Source organism: Carassius auratus, chromosome 35 (genome assembly GCF_003368295.1).
Source record: "Carassius auratus strain Wakin chromosome 35, ASM336829v1, whole genome shotgun sequence".
NCBI lineage: Eukaryota > Metazoa > Chordata > Actinopteri > Cypriniformes > Cyprinidae > Carassius > Carassius auratus.
The window spans coordinates 13,875,737-13,894,263 of record NC_039277.1 but is presented as its reverse complement, the minus strand read 5'-3'; the positions used below and the strand labels follow the sequence as shown (position 1 = coordinate 13,894,263).

Sequence of the window (18,527 nt, the reverse complement as noted above, 5' to 3'; positions counted from 1 at the left end):
CCAAGCAAATAAACAAACACAGCGAGCAATGTTGTAATTTTTTTTAATTAACATACTGTATGATACAAATCTAAAACCTTTTCTGGCAAAATCATACTAAATTAGTACTTACGTGAACTTAACTTCATAAAAGAGCTTTCTGCTTGCATTAAAACCGAGACAGTCAAAAAGAATCGGTTTAATAGAAAGGGGATCTTGCAGAATATGCATAAAGTTGAGTCTTTACCTTTAAACAAAAATGCAAGTCAGTCTTATCTTTCAGAAATCATTCTAATATGCTGATTTGGTTCTAGATATTATAATACATAATAATAAAAATATAAAAAGCAGTATGAGTTATGGTAAGATATGACTTGTTTCCCAAAAAGAACATCTTCAATGCAAAAGAAGTCATTTTTCATTAAAAAAAAAAAAAAAAAACATCTGGCAAATACACAAATGTAAAATATAAAATAAGACCAATCTGTACAAATAATGTACACAGACCAAATTTATTGAAATAATGTAATACTTTTACAAAATGTCACTCACAAATATCCATCTGTAGGTGTAATACTATGGACTCCTGATGATGATTACAACCCTTTTTAAAATACACACCACCCACACCCCACGAATACAACGACTTAATATGTGCTTCAGTTTCAAATGTTTCAAAACAGGTTCCAGATACTGAACTCCAGGAACAATCACCACAGTAGACATCCACTTGACATGCCAGCATTCATCGGAGACTGGATCCGTGATCATTTAAAGAAAAGTTTCACACGTGTCACAGTTTGCCAGTGTCACCTGACAGCAGCAGGTTCATAAAGCTTGTGCATACTGTCGGAGATCATCCCCGGACCGTTACAGATGACACTGGATCATGTTGACATGGTATTCCCAAAATAAAAATGCATTATAAAAGAAACCAAATAAAAGCAGCTCCCTTTTAAGGTTTACGTTGTTACTTGTTCAGAAAAAAAAAGAAAAAAGAATCCATAATTTAATCACTCTCATGTCGTTTCCTAACATGACTGACTTTTTTTCTGTAAAACACGAAAGGAGAAATTTCAAAGAATGTTCCCATTGCTGTTTTTCATAAAATATAAGGATATAGGGACAACATGATCATACTGCAAAATCTCTTCTTTTGTGTTCCACAAATTAAAGAAACATAAGGGTGAATAAATCATTTAGAACACTGAAGATGTGTAATCAATAAAGTAATGAGCTTTAAAATGTCTAGCAAAAAATTCACAACATGAAACATCCCTTACATAAAGAAGCCTTTCAATTTGATCGGTTTTTTTTTTCAGTCTAGTCCACATTTTAGTGCAGAAAAACAAACCACTGGGGGACATTGGGGTCTTTTTCTACTTATCCATATCATAAGTCATTAGCTAAAGCATAGAGCTTAGTGTTAACTGAGAAACAAACTGTCATGTGTCTGGACCTCACAAGGCAGGAAAAGTCATTACATCAAATTAAAAAGAAGGCCATAAATAGATAAAACTCGAGAGTCGAGATAGAAACTACAGGACCTAAAAGAGGAGGGAAGTCAGTTCACAGAAAATGTGCACGCTGAGGTCTTTGTGCTGTCTCTACAAATCACCCAAATGGCACATAACGGGTACAAAAATAGTCACACCAAAAATCATGACCTTGTGTATCAGCACAGGGCGATCCAGTCCCAAACACTGCCCATTCTCATTACTAACCTGTCCCATTCATCCCTCAGAAGAATATCGACAGTTCCTTTCAAATACAGACAACGTAATCTTTTTCCATCCACTCTTTCAAACCAAACTGAGCTGGGGATCTTGAAAGAGGTCACTGGGGGGGCATAGGTCGCTGGCGCGTCGGGGACAAGTGAGGCGAGGACAACTTCTCAGTGGATGTGGAGGTCGTGATGGAGCTCTGCAGGTGCACCGTTTTGTGGAACAGTTTGTTACTGATGAGGACGACCAGGGAAAAGAGGCGGAGCTGGAAATGGCTGCGATGTTGGAAAAAACAGCAATGTTATCAGACAGCAATAAAATCTCTTTTTTAGTAAAAGTTACATAAAACAAAGCAAAAAAAAACCTTACTAGAATTTGACTGGGGTATTTGCTTCATTAGCACTGATGATGAAGAGCGGGAAGAGAATAGAGAACAAACAGCCGCTGGAGGAAAGAGTGCACGATTAGTAGCCACACAGAAATGACACATTATGGGATACTACATATATTCTAGGGATGTCTCAGAGTGATATTAAAACAAGAAAGTTGACATTTATTCACCTTAATGTCGTTCCAAACCTGACTTTCTTTTGTGGATTACCGAAGAAAATATTTTGAAGAATTTTACCAACTAACTAGTTTCGGTTACCATTACCATCGATTTCTACTGTAAGGACCAAAAATATCAAAATATCTTTTTTTTGTGTTCAGCAGAAGAAAAAACAGGTTTGAAATGACAGAGTGAGTAGATGACGAAAATTTTCAGTTTTCCCTTTAATCACGATCAGACCAGAAGACGTTAAGTTGAAATGGACTCTGATTAGGGCTGCACGGTTATCACAAAAATCATAATTGTTGATTATTCTCTTGAAATTGTAATTGCGATTATTAAATCACGATTAGCGCAATTTAAACTGAATGTTGTTTATACAATTGTTTGATGCAACTGCCTGCCGTATTTTTATACGAAAATAAACAAGCTAAAAACACTACTGAAAAGCTCAAATGTCAATTATACATCAGATTGGTTTCTTCTTTAAATTATAAAAAAGTAAAAATAGTAATGGTATTGTAATGTTATACTAAAACTAAAATTCAATAATGGTGAGATATCCTTAAGATAAAAAAATGCATCTTAAGCACGCAGAATAACATGGACTTTGAACGATTAACTGCCGATTTGAACCCTAATTGTGGAATCCATAATTGTAATTGCGATTAGAAATTCAATTAATAGTACTATCCTAACTCTGATCGTACCTTATGATGTATGATGAGGGCAGCGCAGTCAGTAGTGCCATGGGCAAACCAAAGCCAAAGTAATACGGCCAGTTTCTCTCAATGTTTGACAGCCTTTGGTGCATTTCAATTCCTTCAGAAGAGATAAAATGTCAATCAGGAAAGGTTTCGAGTAGATATTCTGATCGTTTGTCCCACTGATTGATCTCAGGAGACACACACTTACCGTGATTAAACCAGCGATATTCAAAGCAGTAAAGCGAGTAAAGCAGAGACATGTGCAGGAGACTGACCAACTGACCAATAGCATCAATGGGAAAGAGACTCACAATCCATCCCTGAAAGACAACAGACATAAAAAAGTGCGTTTGAAAAAAGAGAGATAAACAATCTGAGGGAATCGCAGATGTAAAGATTTCAGCGATCTTCTACCTGAATGAGGAAGAGAGCTTGGAGCAAAAGATTGAAGAGCATGTCTGCAATGATCTTGCTGACACTGGGAAAAGGCTGAGCTTTCCGTCCGGACACTTCAAACGCCAGATCAGCAATGTCCTGCTCGACAAAACAGAACAACAACCACACCTCTACATTTAAAATATCACAAAACAGATATACGTGTATGTAAGTGGAGATGTGTGCTTCTTGAGCAGCGAATCAGCATATTAGAATGATTTCTCAAAGATCATGTGACACTGAAGACTTTTGTAATGATGCCTAAAATTCAGCTTTAACATCGCAGGAATAAATTACATTTTAATATACATTTAAAATAGAAAAAATATATATTTTACTACTATAAAGTTATACTTAACCCATAAATCATGGTAAGATCACTGTGAAGAATGGCTTTATATATATTTTCCCTTATTGCTCAAATAAACTGCCTTAATTACAAGAATGCTGATTTCACGATCAAACCAATAAGTCATCCAATAAAGTATGTTCAAAAAAAGTCTCACCTGGAACCAAATAGCATTAACTATCTTGCTTAGCACAAATAGAGGCAGAACCCAGAGAGCACTGAACACAGATGTCAGAATAAACTCCAGCCAGGACCACACATTGCCGTGTAGCGAAGGGTCACCTGAAACCAGATCAGGACAAGAAGCATAAATACAAAGACAAATCTGGAATATATGACATGAAAGTTATTTAAAAGTGACAAATACCTATGATTTTAGCAGTGAGGGACTGCAGCAGTGGGATAAACACCCGATAAAACAGGAACAGACTTAACTGTGAGATAAATGAAATGGGATTATTTCATAGAAATTTAGCATACACACACCGAAGCATAGTTGACCAATAAGAGACAGAGAAACATACCCAAAATACGCCTCCATTCCAGGCACAGCACTGAAAAATTCGACTTGCTAGTTTCGGTTCACTGTATTAAAAAAAAAAAAAGAAACCTATTTTATCAGGACCGGTAGTATAAGAATAGACTGAATAAATGAATTTGAATGGCACATCTACCAGTCCTGTTTCCGTTCCTCGCTCTGAGCCCGTCTCATCGCCAGGGCCCCGCTCGTTCTGCGCCTCCTCTGCTCCTCCCTCTTCTGCTGGATTCGAGCATCAAGCTTGGAGATGGTTCCAATGCCCAGGATGGAGTCCTTGATTCCCTATATGAAATGGGAAGATTGACACTTTTTCAATAAGAATAAAATAAAATATTATTACAATTCAATAATTCATTTTAAAATGTAATGTATTCCTGTGATGCAAAGCAAAATTTTCAGCAGCCATTACTGTAATCTTCAGTGTCACATGACCATTCAGAAATCTTTCTATTAAAAAAAAAAATTAAAAGACAAGCTGAACCAAAACCAAGAGCTTAAAGGGATACTCCACCCCTAAATGAAAATGTTGTCATTAATCACTTACCCCCATGTGGTTCCAAACCCATAAAAGCTTCATTAATCTTCGGAACACAATTTAAGATTTTTTGGATAAAAACCAAAAGGCTTGTGACTGTCCCATTGACTGCCAAGTTAAATACACTGTCAAGGTCCAGATATGGAAGACATCGTCAGAATAGTCCATCTGCCATATGTGGTTCAACCGTAATGTTATAAAGCAACGACAATACTTTTTATATGTGAATAAAACAAAAATAACGACTTTATTCACCAATTTGTCTCCTCTGTGTCTTTCCACATTAACGTAGAATTATTTTGTAGAATCTGAGTAGTACACAAGCAGCTTACGCTCTTCTGTGTCAGTCGCGATGCAAGGATGTACTGTTTTCTTTCAAACCAAAGATTAAATATACGTAAATAGCATATCCCAGTGGCGCGGTGACACAGAGGAGACAAAATGTTGAATAAATTGTTATTTTTGGTTTTATTCACATACTAAAAGTACTGTCGTCGCTTTATAACATTACGGTTGAACCACTGATGGCAGATGGACTATTCCGATGAGGTCTTTCATTTCTGGATTCTTGAAAGTGTATTTTACTTGGCAGTCTATGGGACAGTAACAAGCCTCCGTGTTTTCATCCAAAATATCTTAAATTGTGTTCCAAAGACTGACAAAGCTTTTACAGTTTTGAAACGACATGGGGGTAATGATTAATGAAAACATTTTCATTTTGGGGTGGAGTATCCCTTTAAGGTGATGATACACTGGGCAACTTTTTAAAGCAATTTTGCTGGGGCACTTTTCCATTGAGAATGGGCAAAAAATATTATAACTGGATTCTTTCGATAGGTCATGTGCCCTGTGTCTTACTTGGTCGCTCAATGAAGGCAACATTGCACAGCAACACTGCTCTAAAAGTTGTATGTGTATCATCACCTTTACAGATGTTGATGTGATTTCAAGTCATAAAAGACATTAAATCATAAGGTTTATTAGATGTAAAATTATGTTCTGACCGTCGCAACATTGCGGACAAACGCTCTGACACTGTCCGTCATCTCCCCACCGGCTGCAGAGTCATCAACTGCAGGAGGGGTAACCAGGGGCCAGGCAAGGTCTCATGTCGGGAGGAGGACACTTCTGTAAACTGTAGTGTCCAGAGAAAAAGAACTCTTTATATCTGTGGCTTCATTACATTTTCATGCTTTTATTTCCGTGTTTAGCAATTTGATCTGAAAATTTGATCTAGCAGCTTTGAAAGAACACCCTGATATTAGTCATGAACTAAAATTATAATGCGTCTTCAATTTTAATAGAGAGAACTTAGAAGCTCACAACTGAAATGACATGACATGCACGTTAACAACATGCCCTAATAGAACTCCATGTGACCATGATCAAGGGTCTCTCTCACTCACACACACACACACACACACACACACACACACACACACACACACACAAACACACAAAAAACACACACACATACATAAATATATATATATACACTAACAAACATGTTTTTGTAAGATATTTTGATCTGAACTAAAGCTTGGTGTAGATAAAAACATTCCATATCACCAAAAGACAGTATGCTTCATCAGGCCAAATAAGATTATCATTATTTCGATTATCAGAAAACATTGTTTGATGGACCAGTTCTCTAGTAAACAACAACAGCAGCATTAGCCACTGGATCATTAGCTGAGCAGCTAACGTTAACTACAGCAAAAATCAGCTTTAACAGATATTAACGGATACTTATAACCATAGAAAACATGATTTCATATCAATCCAGCACATCGTACCTCATGTGCCTGTCTAGGCTAAAATATTCTCTTCACTTGAAGCCTTGGAGTTTCAGACTCTTTTTTTTCAGCTCTCAACAAAACAGCATCAGGCCAGCCCAGATCAGCTGCGCATGCGCGAAGCAGTCTGCCGTATGACGGGATTTGTAGTTTTTAGACCACGTTGATTGACAGGAACTACACCGCAAATACCCAGACAGTAAAGGAATAAATACCCAAAGGTCGCTTTCTGTTTGTTCCAAAACTCACCGCATAAATGTCAAAAAAAAAATCATTTTTTTTTACCGCATCCTGTTTGGCACTTTATTTAAGATTACATTTGATATATTTCATAGCTCCATCAACCAGAGAAAGGAGAGCTACATTTCCAGGGAGGTCTTGATACAGAGTATGAAATTCTCCCCTAATTCCCACATGTAAGAACATTAGCGCTATGTGTGGTCTGTGTACTTTGATCCTGGAATGATCTCACCTCTATTTAATGCCTTGTTGGAATTTTATTTACAGTGGCTCAGTGGTAGAGCATTGCATTAGCGGCGCAAAGGTCATGGGTTCAATTACCAGGGTATAAAAAAAAATTGTATATCCTGAATGCACTGTAGTTGCTTTGGATAAAAGTGCCTGCTTAATGCATAAATCTAAATGTAAACATCTCAGAGAGCTCCTGTTGCCAGTCCTCTGACAATACTGTCGGACTGCTGTTGTGAGGAGGGACTTAATTCCGGTTCTTGTTTCATCCTGGTCTGCATCATTATGTGGGCTCTGCATAGCACTATACATCATTAATATAGATCCTCACTCTTCCATAACAACACAACCCTCCAGCTGTAGAATAAGACTAATATCAATGCAAATTTGAAAGACCTTTTAAAATCTGAGTGAGGCCTTGTAAAGCTGGAAATGATGTGTTGTGTGAAATTCTAAAAGGTCATGGGATCAGATATATAGACACAGCTGTCCTATAAAATACATGGACACTATCAAAGTGCCTGAACAAAAAAAGAAATAAACAAAAAGCTGCACATCAGTGTTGGACTGCATTGGATTATAGCACATTTGGAATAATAGCAGGGCTTCGCATTCCATGATATTTCTAAAACTTTTGAACATTCAACTTTTTTTTTAAGCAGTCTTGCTGTGGACTTATGGAATTATTTGTTTAATTTGTGTCATGAATAATGTTGAGCATGTTGAGATGGACTGACTACCCTTATGAAAAATAAGTTTATTCAAGTTTGCTGTTAGTATACTTCTTTTAAACCAAAATAAGAGAGTATGCTTTTAGTTTAGTTTGACCAAGTATACTTAACTTATACTCACAAAAAGTCTAAATATATTTGAGCTATACCCCTTAAAATCCGTGTTTTCATTGCTATACGGTAGAGGGTGCTAGTACACGTCTTCTTCACAGAATTTACCCCCCCCCCCAAAAAAAAAAAGACAAAAAAAAAGAAACACCAGATACTAACACATCTAACATTATCATCTGACATGAAACAGCATCAAAACTGTAACTTTATGAAATAAAATGACCGATGAAGAGGTAATAATTACAGTCAAGCTTTGGGGTGTTGATCAACTCCATCTACGTTTTGATTATTATTCTGAATCCAATTCTTAGTCTTTTTTAAGCTCTTTGTTCAAAATGTTATTTTTTTAATGAAACTTACCCACATTAAAGTGTTTAAAAAAAGAACGCATGAAGCTAGAATACATTTTTTTTAAGGCAGATACCCTGTTCTTTCTTTCAATGTTTTGTATGTTCAGATATTCATATAACAAAACATATACAAATTAAAACCTAAATAGGGACATAGTAGTATACTTAAAGAATGATGTAAAGTTCACTTAAAGAAAACTTGAGTATTTATGAGTATATAGGAGTATACTTGCAGTATAAAACTATTAAACTAGTTTACTGACACTAAACTTCAAAGTGTACAAAGTATTTAATTAATAAACAATCAGTATACCTATAAGTTTAATAGTTTTGTATAATAAACTACAAACAGAGGTAAACTAGTAGTGTACTCAATGTTTGCTACTGTTATACTTGAAGTATACACTTTTATATACTAGAAAGAGGGCCAATTTAGTCCCAAGGAATATTGAAACAGTACACTTACAAGTATACTGCTAGAACACTGATATTTGTATACTTGCTACATAAAGTATACTTAAAAATATACTTGAACTTTACTTAAGTATACTTAGTAAAATAAACTTGAAGTATTCTACTTTTTTTATGGAGTATATTCCTGGTTGCAGCTAAAAAGGCTATTACTCGTAAATGGCTTCAACTTAATCCACCCACTAGAACACTGGAAAGCAATTGTAATTGAAATATATAAGATTTAAAACCCTTACTTTTTCTTTAAAATTAAAAAAGCGACTATTTTATGGAGTAAGTGGGAATCATTTTTGGACTGAGAAATAGTAATAATAGATAATATAATGGAACAGTATTGTTAATTTCATTTTGTAACTACGCAAAGTCACTATCACACTGTACATTACCCAGCTGATTTGTTAACATTATTTTTATTTTTTTGCGGTTCTGTTCTGGTTCAGGAAGCACCTTGAGCTGCCATTTTTTAACACTAAATTTGACATTATTTTTCACAGTGTGTAAATATATGTAGACTGGCTGTGACTTTCAAAACATGCATTGACTCATAAAGACTGCAGATACAGGTAGCATATTCCAGCCTTAAGTCAAATACTTCAGTGTGTCTCTGACAGTTTACAGTCAGTGCAATAAACAATAAGTTTTATTACTTCTGTTCCAGATACTTAGAGTTTAAAAACATCATGAAAGTTGTTCATCATACTTCCAAGGTGCCACTCCTGAATCCCTTTTTTCCTTCATTCCCAAGAAAGGGTCTTTCTGTCCGGGTATGCCAAACCAGTATCTGAAAAAGACAAAGAACACATTTATCTGTTTACTTTTACAAGCCTCTTCATTTCCAGCCAGGTTATGAAGATTAAGATTCACAAATGACCTTTGTGCAGTTAGCGGCTTTGGGTTCCAGGTCACTGAGGGTGACCAGGTCCTGTAGCAGACTACCTTCCTGGTATTTACTTTTTACCCCTTTTAACTTAAAACAAGCTTGAGGTCTGCTGAGGATGAGCTGAAGATTCACTGCAAACCCAGCCATGTCAATGCCAAAAGGTCGTTGAGGGTCAAACAACGTCTTCCAGCCGATCACTTTGCCTTGAGAGTTGATTCTGGGCGATTCATACCGGAGACCTCCAACAAGGGCGACCGGCCAGACTGACACTTTACGAGTCCAACGCATCTACGGTATGAGGAAGAAGGAATCAGTTAATGGTAAGGACACTATGAACGGTGGACCAAATGGACCATACCTCCTCAAACAGCTCCAAGCAATAAGTATTGTCATCATCTGCAAAATACACGACTCCTTTATGACTGGAGTTTTGATTTATGTGTTCCCTGAGCCAGCTGAGAGCCAGGTTCCTCTGCATGCTGCCGCGTGGGAAACTGTGATTTCTGGGCTTCTTTAGTGTCTTGAGATTCTTAGGCGTCTCTACGTTCAAGTGGGTGTAATTCATTCCAGTGTTCTCTAGCAGTCTGGACACCATCGCTGTCTTCTGCACCGAGTCCTCCACCACCAGCCAATGAAGGTTGGGGATTAGTAGGAGGGTGTTAGTGAGCCGGGTCAACTCAGCCTTCTGAACGGGTCTACTGTAGGTTGGTGTTATTACATGAAGAGTTGGCAGTGTGTCAGACCAGGGTGGAGGGCGCTGGTAGACATACTTAATCTGGGTGGCCTTAGTGATACTCTTGTTCATAGTGATGCACGACTCATGAAGTCTAAAGCCACTTTGGTTAGCTTTACTGGCCCCAGTTCTGTTATCTGTCAATCAAAAAAATAAGATTTTAAAGTAGGGACAAACAATATATCGGTACCATATTGATTTTTGTGCATATTGGATATTAATAAAGAACCTACTTTTCCCATTTGATTTTGTGGCTCATCCAGTGTCAAAGTACACAACACCATTCTTGCAAAATAGTGGCATTTTATACTGAAGTTCAAAACATGTGAGTGCACTATATCAAGAAGTGAACGAAATTGTGAGTGCGATGTACTTTAAAGTGAGCAGTTCTTACAAATTCTGAAATTATAATAAAAAAGTATATATTTAATTTATGTTTGTGAGCAAATCTTTTAAATACCTACCACTGTACCATGAATATCACCCATAAATACTTTTACTGAATATAAATTGCCCTATTGATGAAAAAAAGTAATAATAAATGTTATGTAATTACTACATAATATAGTTTACACATCCACTAGGTATATATATATATATATATATATATATATATATATATATATATATATATATATATATATATATATATATATATATATATTCACTGGTAAAAAGCAAGTTTACTCCCTAAAAAATAATGCATTTCAAACAAAACAAGACAAACTTTAAGTTGGCTTGAGAAACCCTGACCAGAAAGTTTGAAAAGTTTAATAAGTTTAAAAAAGCAAGTGATTAGCATATTGCTAGCATTACTAGCAAGTGACTAGCATGTTATTATCATGATTAGCAAAGTTACTAGTATGTTTCTAGCATGGTTAGCAAGATACTAGCATGATTAACAAGTTAGTAGCATGTTGCAAGCCCATTTCTATCATGATTCGCATGTTACTAGCATGTCGTTTGCATGATTAATAAGTTACTAGCATGTTTCCAGCATGATTATCAAGTCATTAGCATGATTAACAAGTTACTAGCATGTTGGTAGCATGATTAGCATGTTGCTAGCATGTTTCTAGCATGATTAACATGTTATTAACATGCTCATAGCATGATTAGCAAGTGACTAGCATGTCGCTAGCATGATAAACAAGTTACTAGCATGTCTGTTTGGGATACTCTGGATTGGCGTATACGACAAAATCTTCCAGTTCCTTCCAATATCCAAAAACTTCGCACAGCCATTGAAGTGGAGTAGACCAACATTCCACAGGCCACAGTCAACAACCTGATCAACTCTATGTGAAGGAGATGTGTTGCACTGCATGAGGCAAATGGTGGTCACACCAGATACTGACTGGTTTGTTCAGTACACATACACATATTTACATGTCTCTGTGAAATAAGATACTCAACAAAAGCACACATGCAAATGTATAAAACATTTACAAAATATATATAGTTTGCATATGGGTTTTTGTTTAGTATTGTATTTCATACATTAGGTTTTTATGGCTCATATATGCAATTCAAATATGTAAAGTTTTAACATTAAAAAAAAATAATCAAGAAAATTCAAGCTGGTTCAGCCCAGTAAATGCATCATAAATAGATTATAATCATTGTTTTCAATATAACAACAAATGTTGTAGTTTGTTGTAGCATGCACTGCCAAACAAGCATTCCAAACAAGCATATCAATCAATTAATACCTGGGGCATACAAATATCAAAATCCAAGATTAGAAATGGCAATAAATTCTGATGTCTCTTTATGGTCTTGCTGGTTTTAGGGTTAATTTCTTTGTTTTGCATTGCACATTTTTCATTTACGTCGTGTGGACAACATTAACATTGTGGCCTTCATTTATGAACATTATTATGAAAGGGGCCTGTTAATATTTATTATAGAGCACTGTAACCGTCTTTAAATCTAACAAAAAAAGTTTATGAAAATAAAAGCGTTTACACCAGTTAAATTGGACGATAAACAAATTGATAACAATAGTATAATGGAGCATATTTTTTTAAATGTTTAGATGCAGAAATGGACATCAAATGTAAAATAACATGTCACTGATTTAATTAAATATAGATTAATTCTTGTTGGAACAAAAAAATAAATAAACAAAAAATACATAAACGTATGCAAAAAAGCAGCCAAGACAAGTGATTTTCTTTTTCTTTTTTTTTTTTTTTCTTTTTTTTATAGATTAAAATTGAAGACAGAAAGCAGCTGGTAAATAAAGTCGCTTTAATATTCAAATCCAGTATCATGATCAACTTCCAGTTTATTTCTCAACAGTTTATATTCACCAAGCTATTATGTATTTTGAAATAATCTTGTATGTGATTTGTCCGTTCCACCAATGAAAAGCCAGAATGACCATCCTCTGGAGCTCAAGAGGTCGATGTTATTCTGCCCTTAGACAAAAATATCCCACAAGCACTCGTTTTATAATATATTCTTCTTGCTTTGTGTTGATTCAGCGCAGTGTTTTAATGTACAAGGCTGTAGTTTCTGTATGTAGACTTTTTCAGAAGCTGTCTCACGCTGTCAAATGGTCTTTACTTTTCTCACTTTAACAGCTCACAAACATCTGGATTTAACTCTTGGTGTGTTCTAATGGGTGGATTGCATGCAATCGCCGTAATATTTTTTTTCAAAAAGCTCTTAAACAAGATTAAATTTGTTTGTTGTGAGCTCATTGTGTGACTGCACTCTGATCAGACAATTAAAAGGGGGGGTGAAATGTTCGTTTTCACTCAATATCCTGTTAATCTTGAGTACCTATAGAGTAGTACTGCATCCTTCATTACTCCAAAAAGTCTTTATTTTTATTATATTTATAAGAGAAAGATAGTCTGTACCGATTTTTCCCGGAAAAACACGAGCGCCTAGAGGCGTGACGTGTGGGCGGAGCTAAAGAATCACGAGCGCGAGTAGGCTTTTGAGTTGAGAGCATGTGGAAGCTGTGACACAGATCCAGAGGCTGAAATTTAACAAGAGCAGCATCAGCAAAGGCGGTATGCTATGTGGTATGTACTGAAACTGTATATATTTGCTTAGTGGTTTTGGAAAATGACTAAGTTCCACTTTATGTCGTCTTTTTTTTTTTTTTAAGCTGTACATGTGGAAAGTTCAGTTTGATGACAACATCGCATGTTGTTTATTTGATGTGCTTACAGGCTGATAGCTAAGTTAACAACACAGAGATATTTGAAGCAGTTTTACTCACCGCATGCGGTTCCAACACACAATCGTGACCCTTTTCCGTTGGGACTGCATTATCCTTAAGAAATAAACGATGTGCAATCCGAAATGCAGGGAACAAGCAAAAACACTTGCACAACTCCGTTGATGCTCTGTAAAAATAAACTCCATCCACTGGTCCCTTAATGCTGTTTCTCTTTTGGTAATCTGTGCCGGGTTGTCTTGCCCTGGCAACCAAAAACACACTTCTTTTGTGACTTTTCGCGACGCTCTCACTCTGATCAGGCTGTGCTCAGCCTCTCAGTGCTCTGCTATACGGAAGCGCGCGCTCTTCCGGCAGAAGAGCGCGCACTTAGGACCCATATAAGGAAATTCCGCTCCATCTAACATCACACAGAGCCATACTCGAAAAAAACTTTCCGAAACTTGTGACAAACCGGAAGAGGTTTTTTTGGAACAAAAATACTCCTTCAAACGTTCAACTTAATTTTTGAAACTTTGTCCATGTTTAGCATGGGAATCCAACTCTTTAACAGTGTAAAAAACTCAGTATGCATGAAATAGCATTTCACCCCCCCTTTAAGGAGCCCTGACCCCAGTAATAATCAGACATGTTGGTTTAGCTTGTCAGTTTGAAGGAAATCTTATTTACTTCTATTTTTAACTGGTTTAAAAGTGAAACTAAGGCAGATGTCAAGCCAACATAATAATGCATTTAAGAATCACGATATCTTATTTTTACAGACTGAGATTTACAACATTTACATTTATTCATTTGGCAGATGCTTTTATCCAAAGCGACTTACAAATGGAATTCCACTGTCCTAGTGGAAGCAATCAAAAACAACAAAAAGAGCAATGATATATAAGTGCTATAACAAGTCTCAGTAGCTTAACAGTACACGTAGAATGGGTTTTAAAAAAAAATATAATAAATAAAAAGAAAACAGAATAAAAAATAATAATAAAGAGAGCAAGCTAGTATTAGGAGTCTTTACACACACACACACACACACACACACACACAATTGCCTAATAAATGAAAAGAAAAATGGAATACAAAAAGATTAGAAAGATAATTAGATTTTTTTTTAAGAATAGAGAGTGTTAAAGTTAGAGGGTCAAATAAAGATGGAAGAGAGGTTTTAAGCCGATTCCTGAGGATGGCTAAGGACTCATCATTCCACCAGGAGGGAACATTTAATTTAAAAGTCTGTAAAAGTGACTTTGTGTTTACGTTTACCTTTTTGTACTTTTTTCTTTTTTTCCACTCTCTTTATATTCTTCAGATTTCAAACAGCCACAGTGTTTTATTTTCTTTGCAACGAAATATACATGTAACCTATCAGTCATACTAGACCAGATAAAGCCAGATAAGCAACGGGATGTGCCAACAGCATGGGCCAAAGGCATTTATCTAAATGTGCACATTCTCTGTATAGCATTTAAAAGTTAAGATTGATATTATTATTTACCTTTAGGAACTGGAATCAATGGGCAGCCAGCAAGCTGTTGCCAAAATGTGATCAGTAAAGTCCACGGTAACAAAATCAAAAAGAGTGCTAAGACGTCCCTTCTTTTCGGCATGTTTTGTTTTATCTGTGACAAAAAAAAAGGAAAGAAAGACAGAAAGAAAAAGTAAAATAAATACAAAATCTATGGTAATATGATGCGTTTCACCACCAGTTTAATTAACTCGCTCAAATGTATATAGCCTACGATAAGCAGCGGATATGTTCCTTCTAAAGACGATTTTAAGGGATCGGGTTTCCTCCCTCCGTGCACCTGTGCCGCTCCTCCCCCGCCGCTCATCGAAGACGCCGAGGAAGCGCGGAAAACGCGGCGGTGTTATTGTGAAACTGAAATGGACCACGGGTGGCAGAAAACTCAGTGACGTATTTCGTCCGTTATCCAACACTTGCGGACAGGAGAGATGTTAAACGAAAAATGTATGGGCGCTTCACGACTGGCGTGCGTGGCGCGGCCTTGGTGAGACAATCGGGATGGTCACCCGTCTGTACAAGAAGCATTGAGCTGCGGAATCTTCTCTCCGTCTGTATCGAGCGGAAGATGACCAAAGGAAATGCCACAATGCAAATGGCTTTACTCAATGTTCTATCCATGGGAAACAAAACTTTTATACTCAACGATTTTATCATGAAAAATAAACTGGATTTCCTTTTTTGTGGGAAACTTTGTAGAATATCGTACTCCGTTGACTGACCTTTTAGCTACCATTGGATTACTCCTAGGGCTGGGCGATGTATCTAACGATATGATCATGCACATTTAGTCAGTAAATCTGGTTCTGTGATTAGCGCTAAATCGCCGTCACCTGCTTTCAAATAGAGCGCATTTAATAGACAGAGCCCTAGATCACTGACAATATATATCGCGTTCATTATCGAAGGCCATTAATCTGCGATAATGAACGTGATATTGCGAAGCTTGTCAGTTCAATGATTCATCCTTTAAACTTAATGAAAATAAAACCGATGTTATTGTGTTTGGCGCTGTGGCCCTAGAAAGCAGAAGGCGCTGCAGTGCTTGAATGCAACTTCTATGACTGGTTTTGTTAAATGCTAATGTACGAAATTTGGTAGGCTATTTGTTCTGGATTGTGATTTAAAGTTCGACAGACAAATTAACACTGTGGGGAGATCTTGTTTTTTTTTTTTTTTTTTTTTTTTTTTGCTATTTTTTTTTTTATCTACATCTGCTAACTAAAACTAAACCATTTCTATCTAGTTACGATTTTGAGAGAGCAATTACGTCCATTGTCTTTTCACGAATGAATTTTTGTAATTCCCTTTATTATGGAGTTGATGTTCAAGCACTTATGCATTTACAGAAAATCCAAAATGCTGCTGCAAAAATGATCAAGTTGGCAAAGAAATATGAATCTGTGACTCCATTATCAATTTCATTAAAGTGGCTGCCAGTACGAATTGTTTATAAAATCCTGGTACTTGTCTTTGAGGCCTTGCACAATCTCCTGTGTATTTGTCCTGTTTGGTGACAATCTACACCCCTTCTAGATCCTTGAGATCAGAAAATCAACATATGCTTGGCACTACCAGGACAAAATATAAACATAGAGGTGATGGAGCTTTCTCTCGAGCAGGCCCTAAATTGTGGAATGACCTGCCTCAATCTATTCGATCTGCCAAACCCTTACACATGTTCAAAGCTGTGTTAAAACATCATCTTTTAAATTCAAATAGAGAGTATTTTTAAATGGGTTAATGTTTATGTGAGGTGGATATGTCTACCTCTGTCATTATCTTGTGAGTTTGTTTTTTTTAAGCTTGTGACGGTAAAGCACTGTTGGGCAATGTGAGTTGTATTAAACTGTGCTATATAAATAAATAAACATAAATCAGATGAAGAAAATACATAAACCCATTACAACTTATATGTACCAGGTGACATGTAGGTACATTGTAGGTGACCAGTGCTGTGTGTGTGTGTGTGGGTGTGTGGGTGGGTTGGATGGGTGAAATGCAGAGCACAAATTCCAAGTATGGGCCTTTCCTTCCCTTTATAAACATGACTTCTCTTCTTGAATAAAGCTGAGAATGCTTTGGTCTGCTCATTCATTCTCACAGGTCTGTGCTGCAAAGGAACGCCGCTGGACAGAATAAACGACAAATAAAATAAACTTCCAAAAAATGTATATAACAAGCAACCAGGGCATGTTTTCCCCTATTTAACACTATGGGGTAAAAGGAACCTGCACTTAAGATAATTATTTAGCGTATGCTTTTCAACAGAAATTGTAACTGTTAAACAAAACAGTTAATTTGACTCAACATTAGAAATGAAACAGAAATTCTAAATAGTAAACTGGAAGAAATTACAACATTAGGGCTACACGTGACAGCTTGCATCAATACAAATATGACGCCAAAAATATGACATTGAAATATAAGATTGAAGGAAAGAATTCACAAACTAGTAATCTTCGATTAAAATTATTTAACCTATTTTGAACTAGATTGTCTCAGTCAAGACAATAAGCGGAACAATAAGTTCTAATTGCGCCATCTTGTGGTTGCAGTGCAATGATAGTGCCAAATATTTACTTCAGCACATAAACTATTCGAAAAATCAATGTAAACGTTCCATGAAAACCAATTTACAAGTCATGTAAAAGTAAACAGTAGGCTGACTATTTATCGCAAATGCTGCGCAGGGCTGCCAGCTCTCACGCCACGCGTCCATTCTCTCACGCAGACAAAAACACCCTAATTTAAAACTGTAAAAATATGATAATGGCGAAACAGATTTGGTAAAGGCTCCACTGCGTATTTTTGTTTGCACGCTGGAAAGCGTCAGAAGTTTTTAATTATAAAGTGTTCCTGTTTTTGTATCATTGATCGATGTAGCCGATCATAGACTGTTGATTTCATGTGATTGGCCGTTGTTCAAGTAAGAATTGTAATAAGGTGAAGGTGTAAATGTATGTAAATAAGAGATTCACTGCTCATAAACATAGACTGCATAAAAACGGAACATTGTGAGATTGCGATAAAGTGAAAAATTTAGTAAAATTGTGAAAAAAAATGTAATTAAAATGTAGAAAAGATAGAAAATATTATTTTACATCATAGTAATATTTCACAATATAACATTTTCCAGTAGGTGTGATCAAATAAATGCAGCATTGATGAGCGTATGAAATTCCTGTTAAAGAAAAAAAAACTTTTGACCGGTAGTCAATTCCCATCTCTGTGGAAATTGTCACTCCAAGTTGAACTCAAAAGTTCATTTCAATTCAATCCAGCAATTCAAAATGTATACATCTTTTATTTTTCCTTAAATGCTGTAATTTTCGAGAAAAATTAGAACTATTCCTCAAATGCAGTAAATATTCCATCCAAAAATGAATGCCACTGAGGACCGCAAGAAACCCAAAGCCCGCCCACCGCGCAATAAATGACAGGTTGGCACGGCC

At 36.2% G+C, this 18,527-nt stretch overlaps 2 protein-coding genes across 4 annotated transcripts; both read right to left on the bottom strand.

Annotated features, from left to right (window-relative positions):
* Positions 1–472: 472 nt before the first annotated feature.
* Positions 473–6,757, bottom strand: LOC113054520 (etoposide-induced protein 2.4 homolog). The gene is made up of 11 exons (XM_026220130.1): positions 6,614–6,757; positions 5,822–5,952; positions 4,419–4,564; positions 4,269–4,329; positions 4,112–4,178; positions 3,902–4,026; positions 3,375–3,494; positions 3,169–3,280; positions 2,964–3,075; positions 2,073–2,147; positions 473–1,978 (listed from the first exon to the last, which is right to left on the bottom strand). The coding sequence occupies exons 2-11, from the start codon at positions 5,861–5,863 to the stop codon at positions 1,816–1,818; spliced, it is 1,023 nt and encodes a 340-aa protein (XP_026075915.1). The 5' UTR covers positions 5,864–5,952; positions 6,614–6,757; the 3' UTR covers positions 473–1,815.
* A 2,411-nt stretch (positions 6,758–9,168) lies between these two features.
* On the bottom strand, positions 9,169–16,196 carry LOC113054517 (galactosylgalactosylxylosylprotein 3-beta-glucuronosyltransferase 1-like). 3 transcript variants are annotated; one of them, XM_026220126.1, is made up of 5 exons: positions 15,795–16,196; positions 15,046–15,169; positions 9,983–10,494; positions 9,616–9,912; positions 9,169–9,525 (listed from the first exon to the last, which is right to left on the bottom strand). In XM_026220126.1, exons 2-5 carry the CDS (start codon positions 15,155–15,157, stop codon positions 9,439–9,441), a joined length of 1,008 nt encoding a protein of 335 aa, XP_026075911.1. In that variant the 5' UTR covers positions 15,158–15,169; positions 15,795–16,196; the 3' UTR covers positions 9,169–9,438. The 3 variants fall into 3 exon arrangements, with proteins under 3 accessions (XP_026075911.1, XP_026075912.1, XP_026075910.1); XM_026220127.1 differs by lacking the exon at positions 15,046–15,169 and having other exon boundaries at positions 15,795–16,193; XM_026220125.1 differs by lacking the exon at positions 15,795–16,196 and having other exon boundaries at positions 15,046–15,754.
* Between the last annotated feature and the right edge of the window lie 2,331 nt (positions 16,197–18,527).

Excerpts from the sequence above, each read along its gene's own strand:
- LOC113054517 (XM_026220126.1), bottom strand. The coding sequence starts at position 15,157 with ATGCCGAAAAGAAGGGACGTCTTAGCACTCTTTTTGATTTTGTTACCG. Across the intron at positions 9,913-9,982 it reads GCTTGGAGCTGTTTGAGGAG|ATGCGTTGGACTCGTAAAGT; the intron begins GTATGGTCCATT and ends CTCATACCGTAG. Across the intron at positions 9,526-9,615 it reads AAGCCGCTAACTGCACAAAG|ATACTGGTTTGGCATACCCG; the intron begins GTCATTTGTGAA and ends TGTCTTTTTCAG.
- LOC113054520 (XM_026220130.1), bottom strand. The coding sequence starts at position 5,863 with ATGACGGACAGTGTCAGAGCGTTTGTCCGCAATGTTGCGACG. Across the intron at positions 4,565-5,821 it reads TTGTCCGCAATGTTGCGACG|GGAATCAAGGACTCCATCCT; the intron begins GTCAGAACATAA and ends CATTTCATATAG. Across the intron at positions 4,330-4,418 it reads GAGGAACGGAAACAGGACTG|TGAACCGAAACTAGCAAGTC; the intron begins GTAGATGTGCCA and ends TTTTTAATACAG.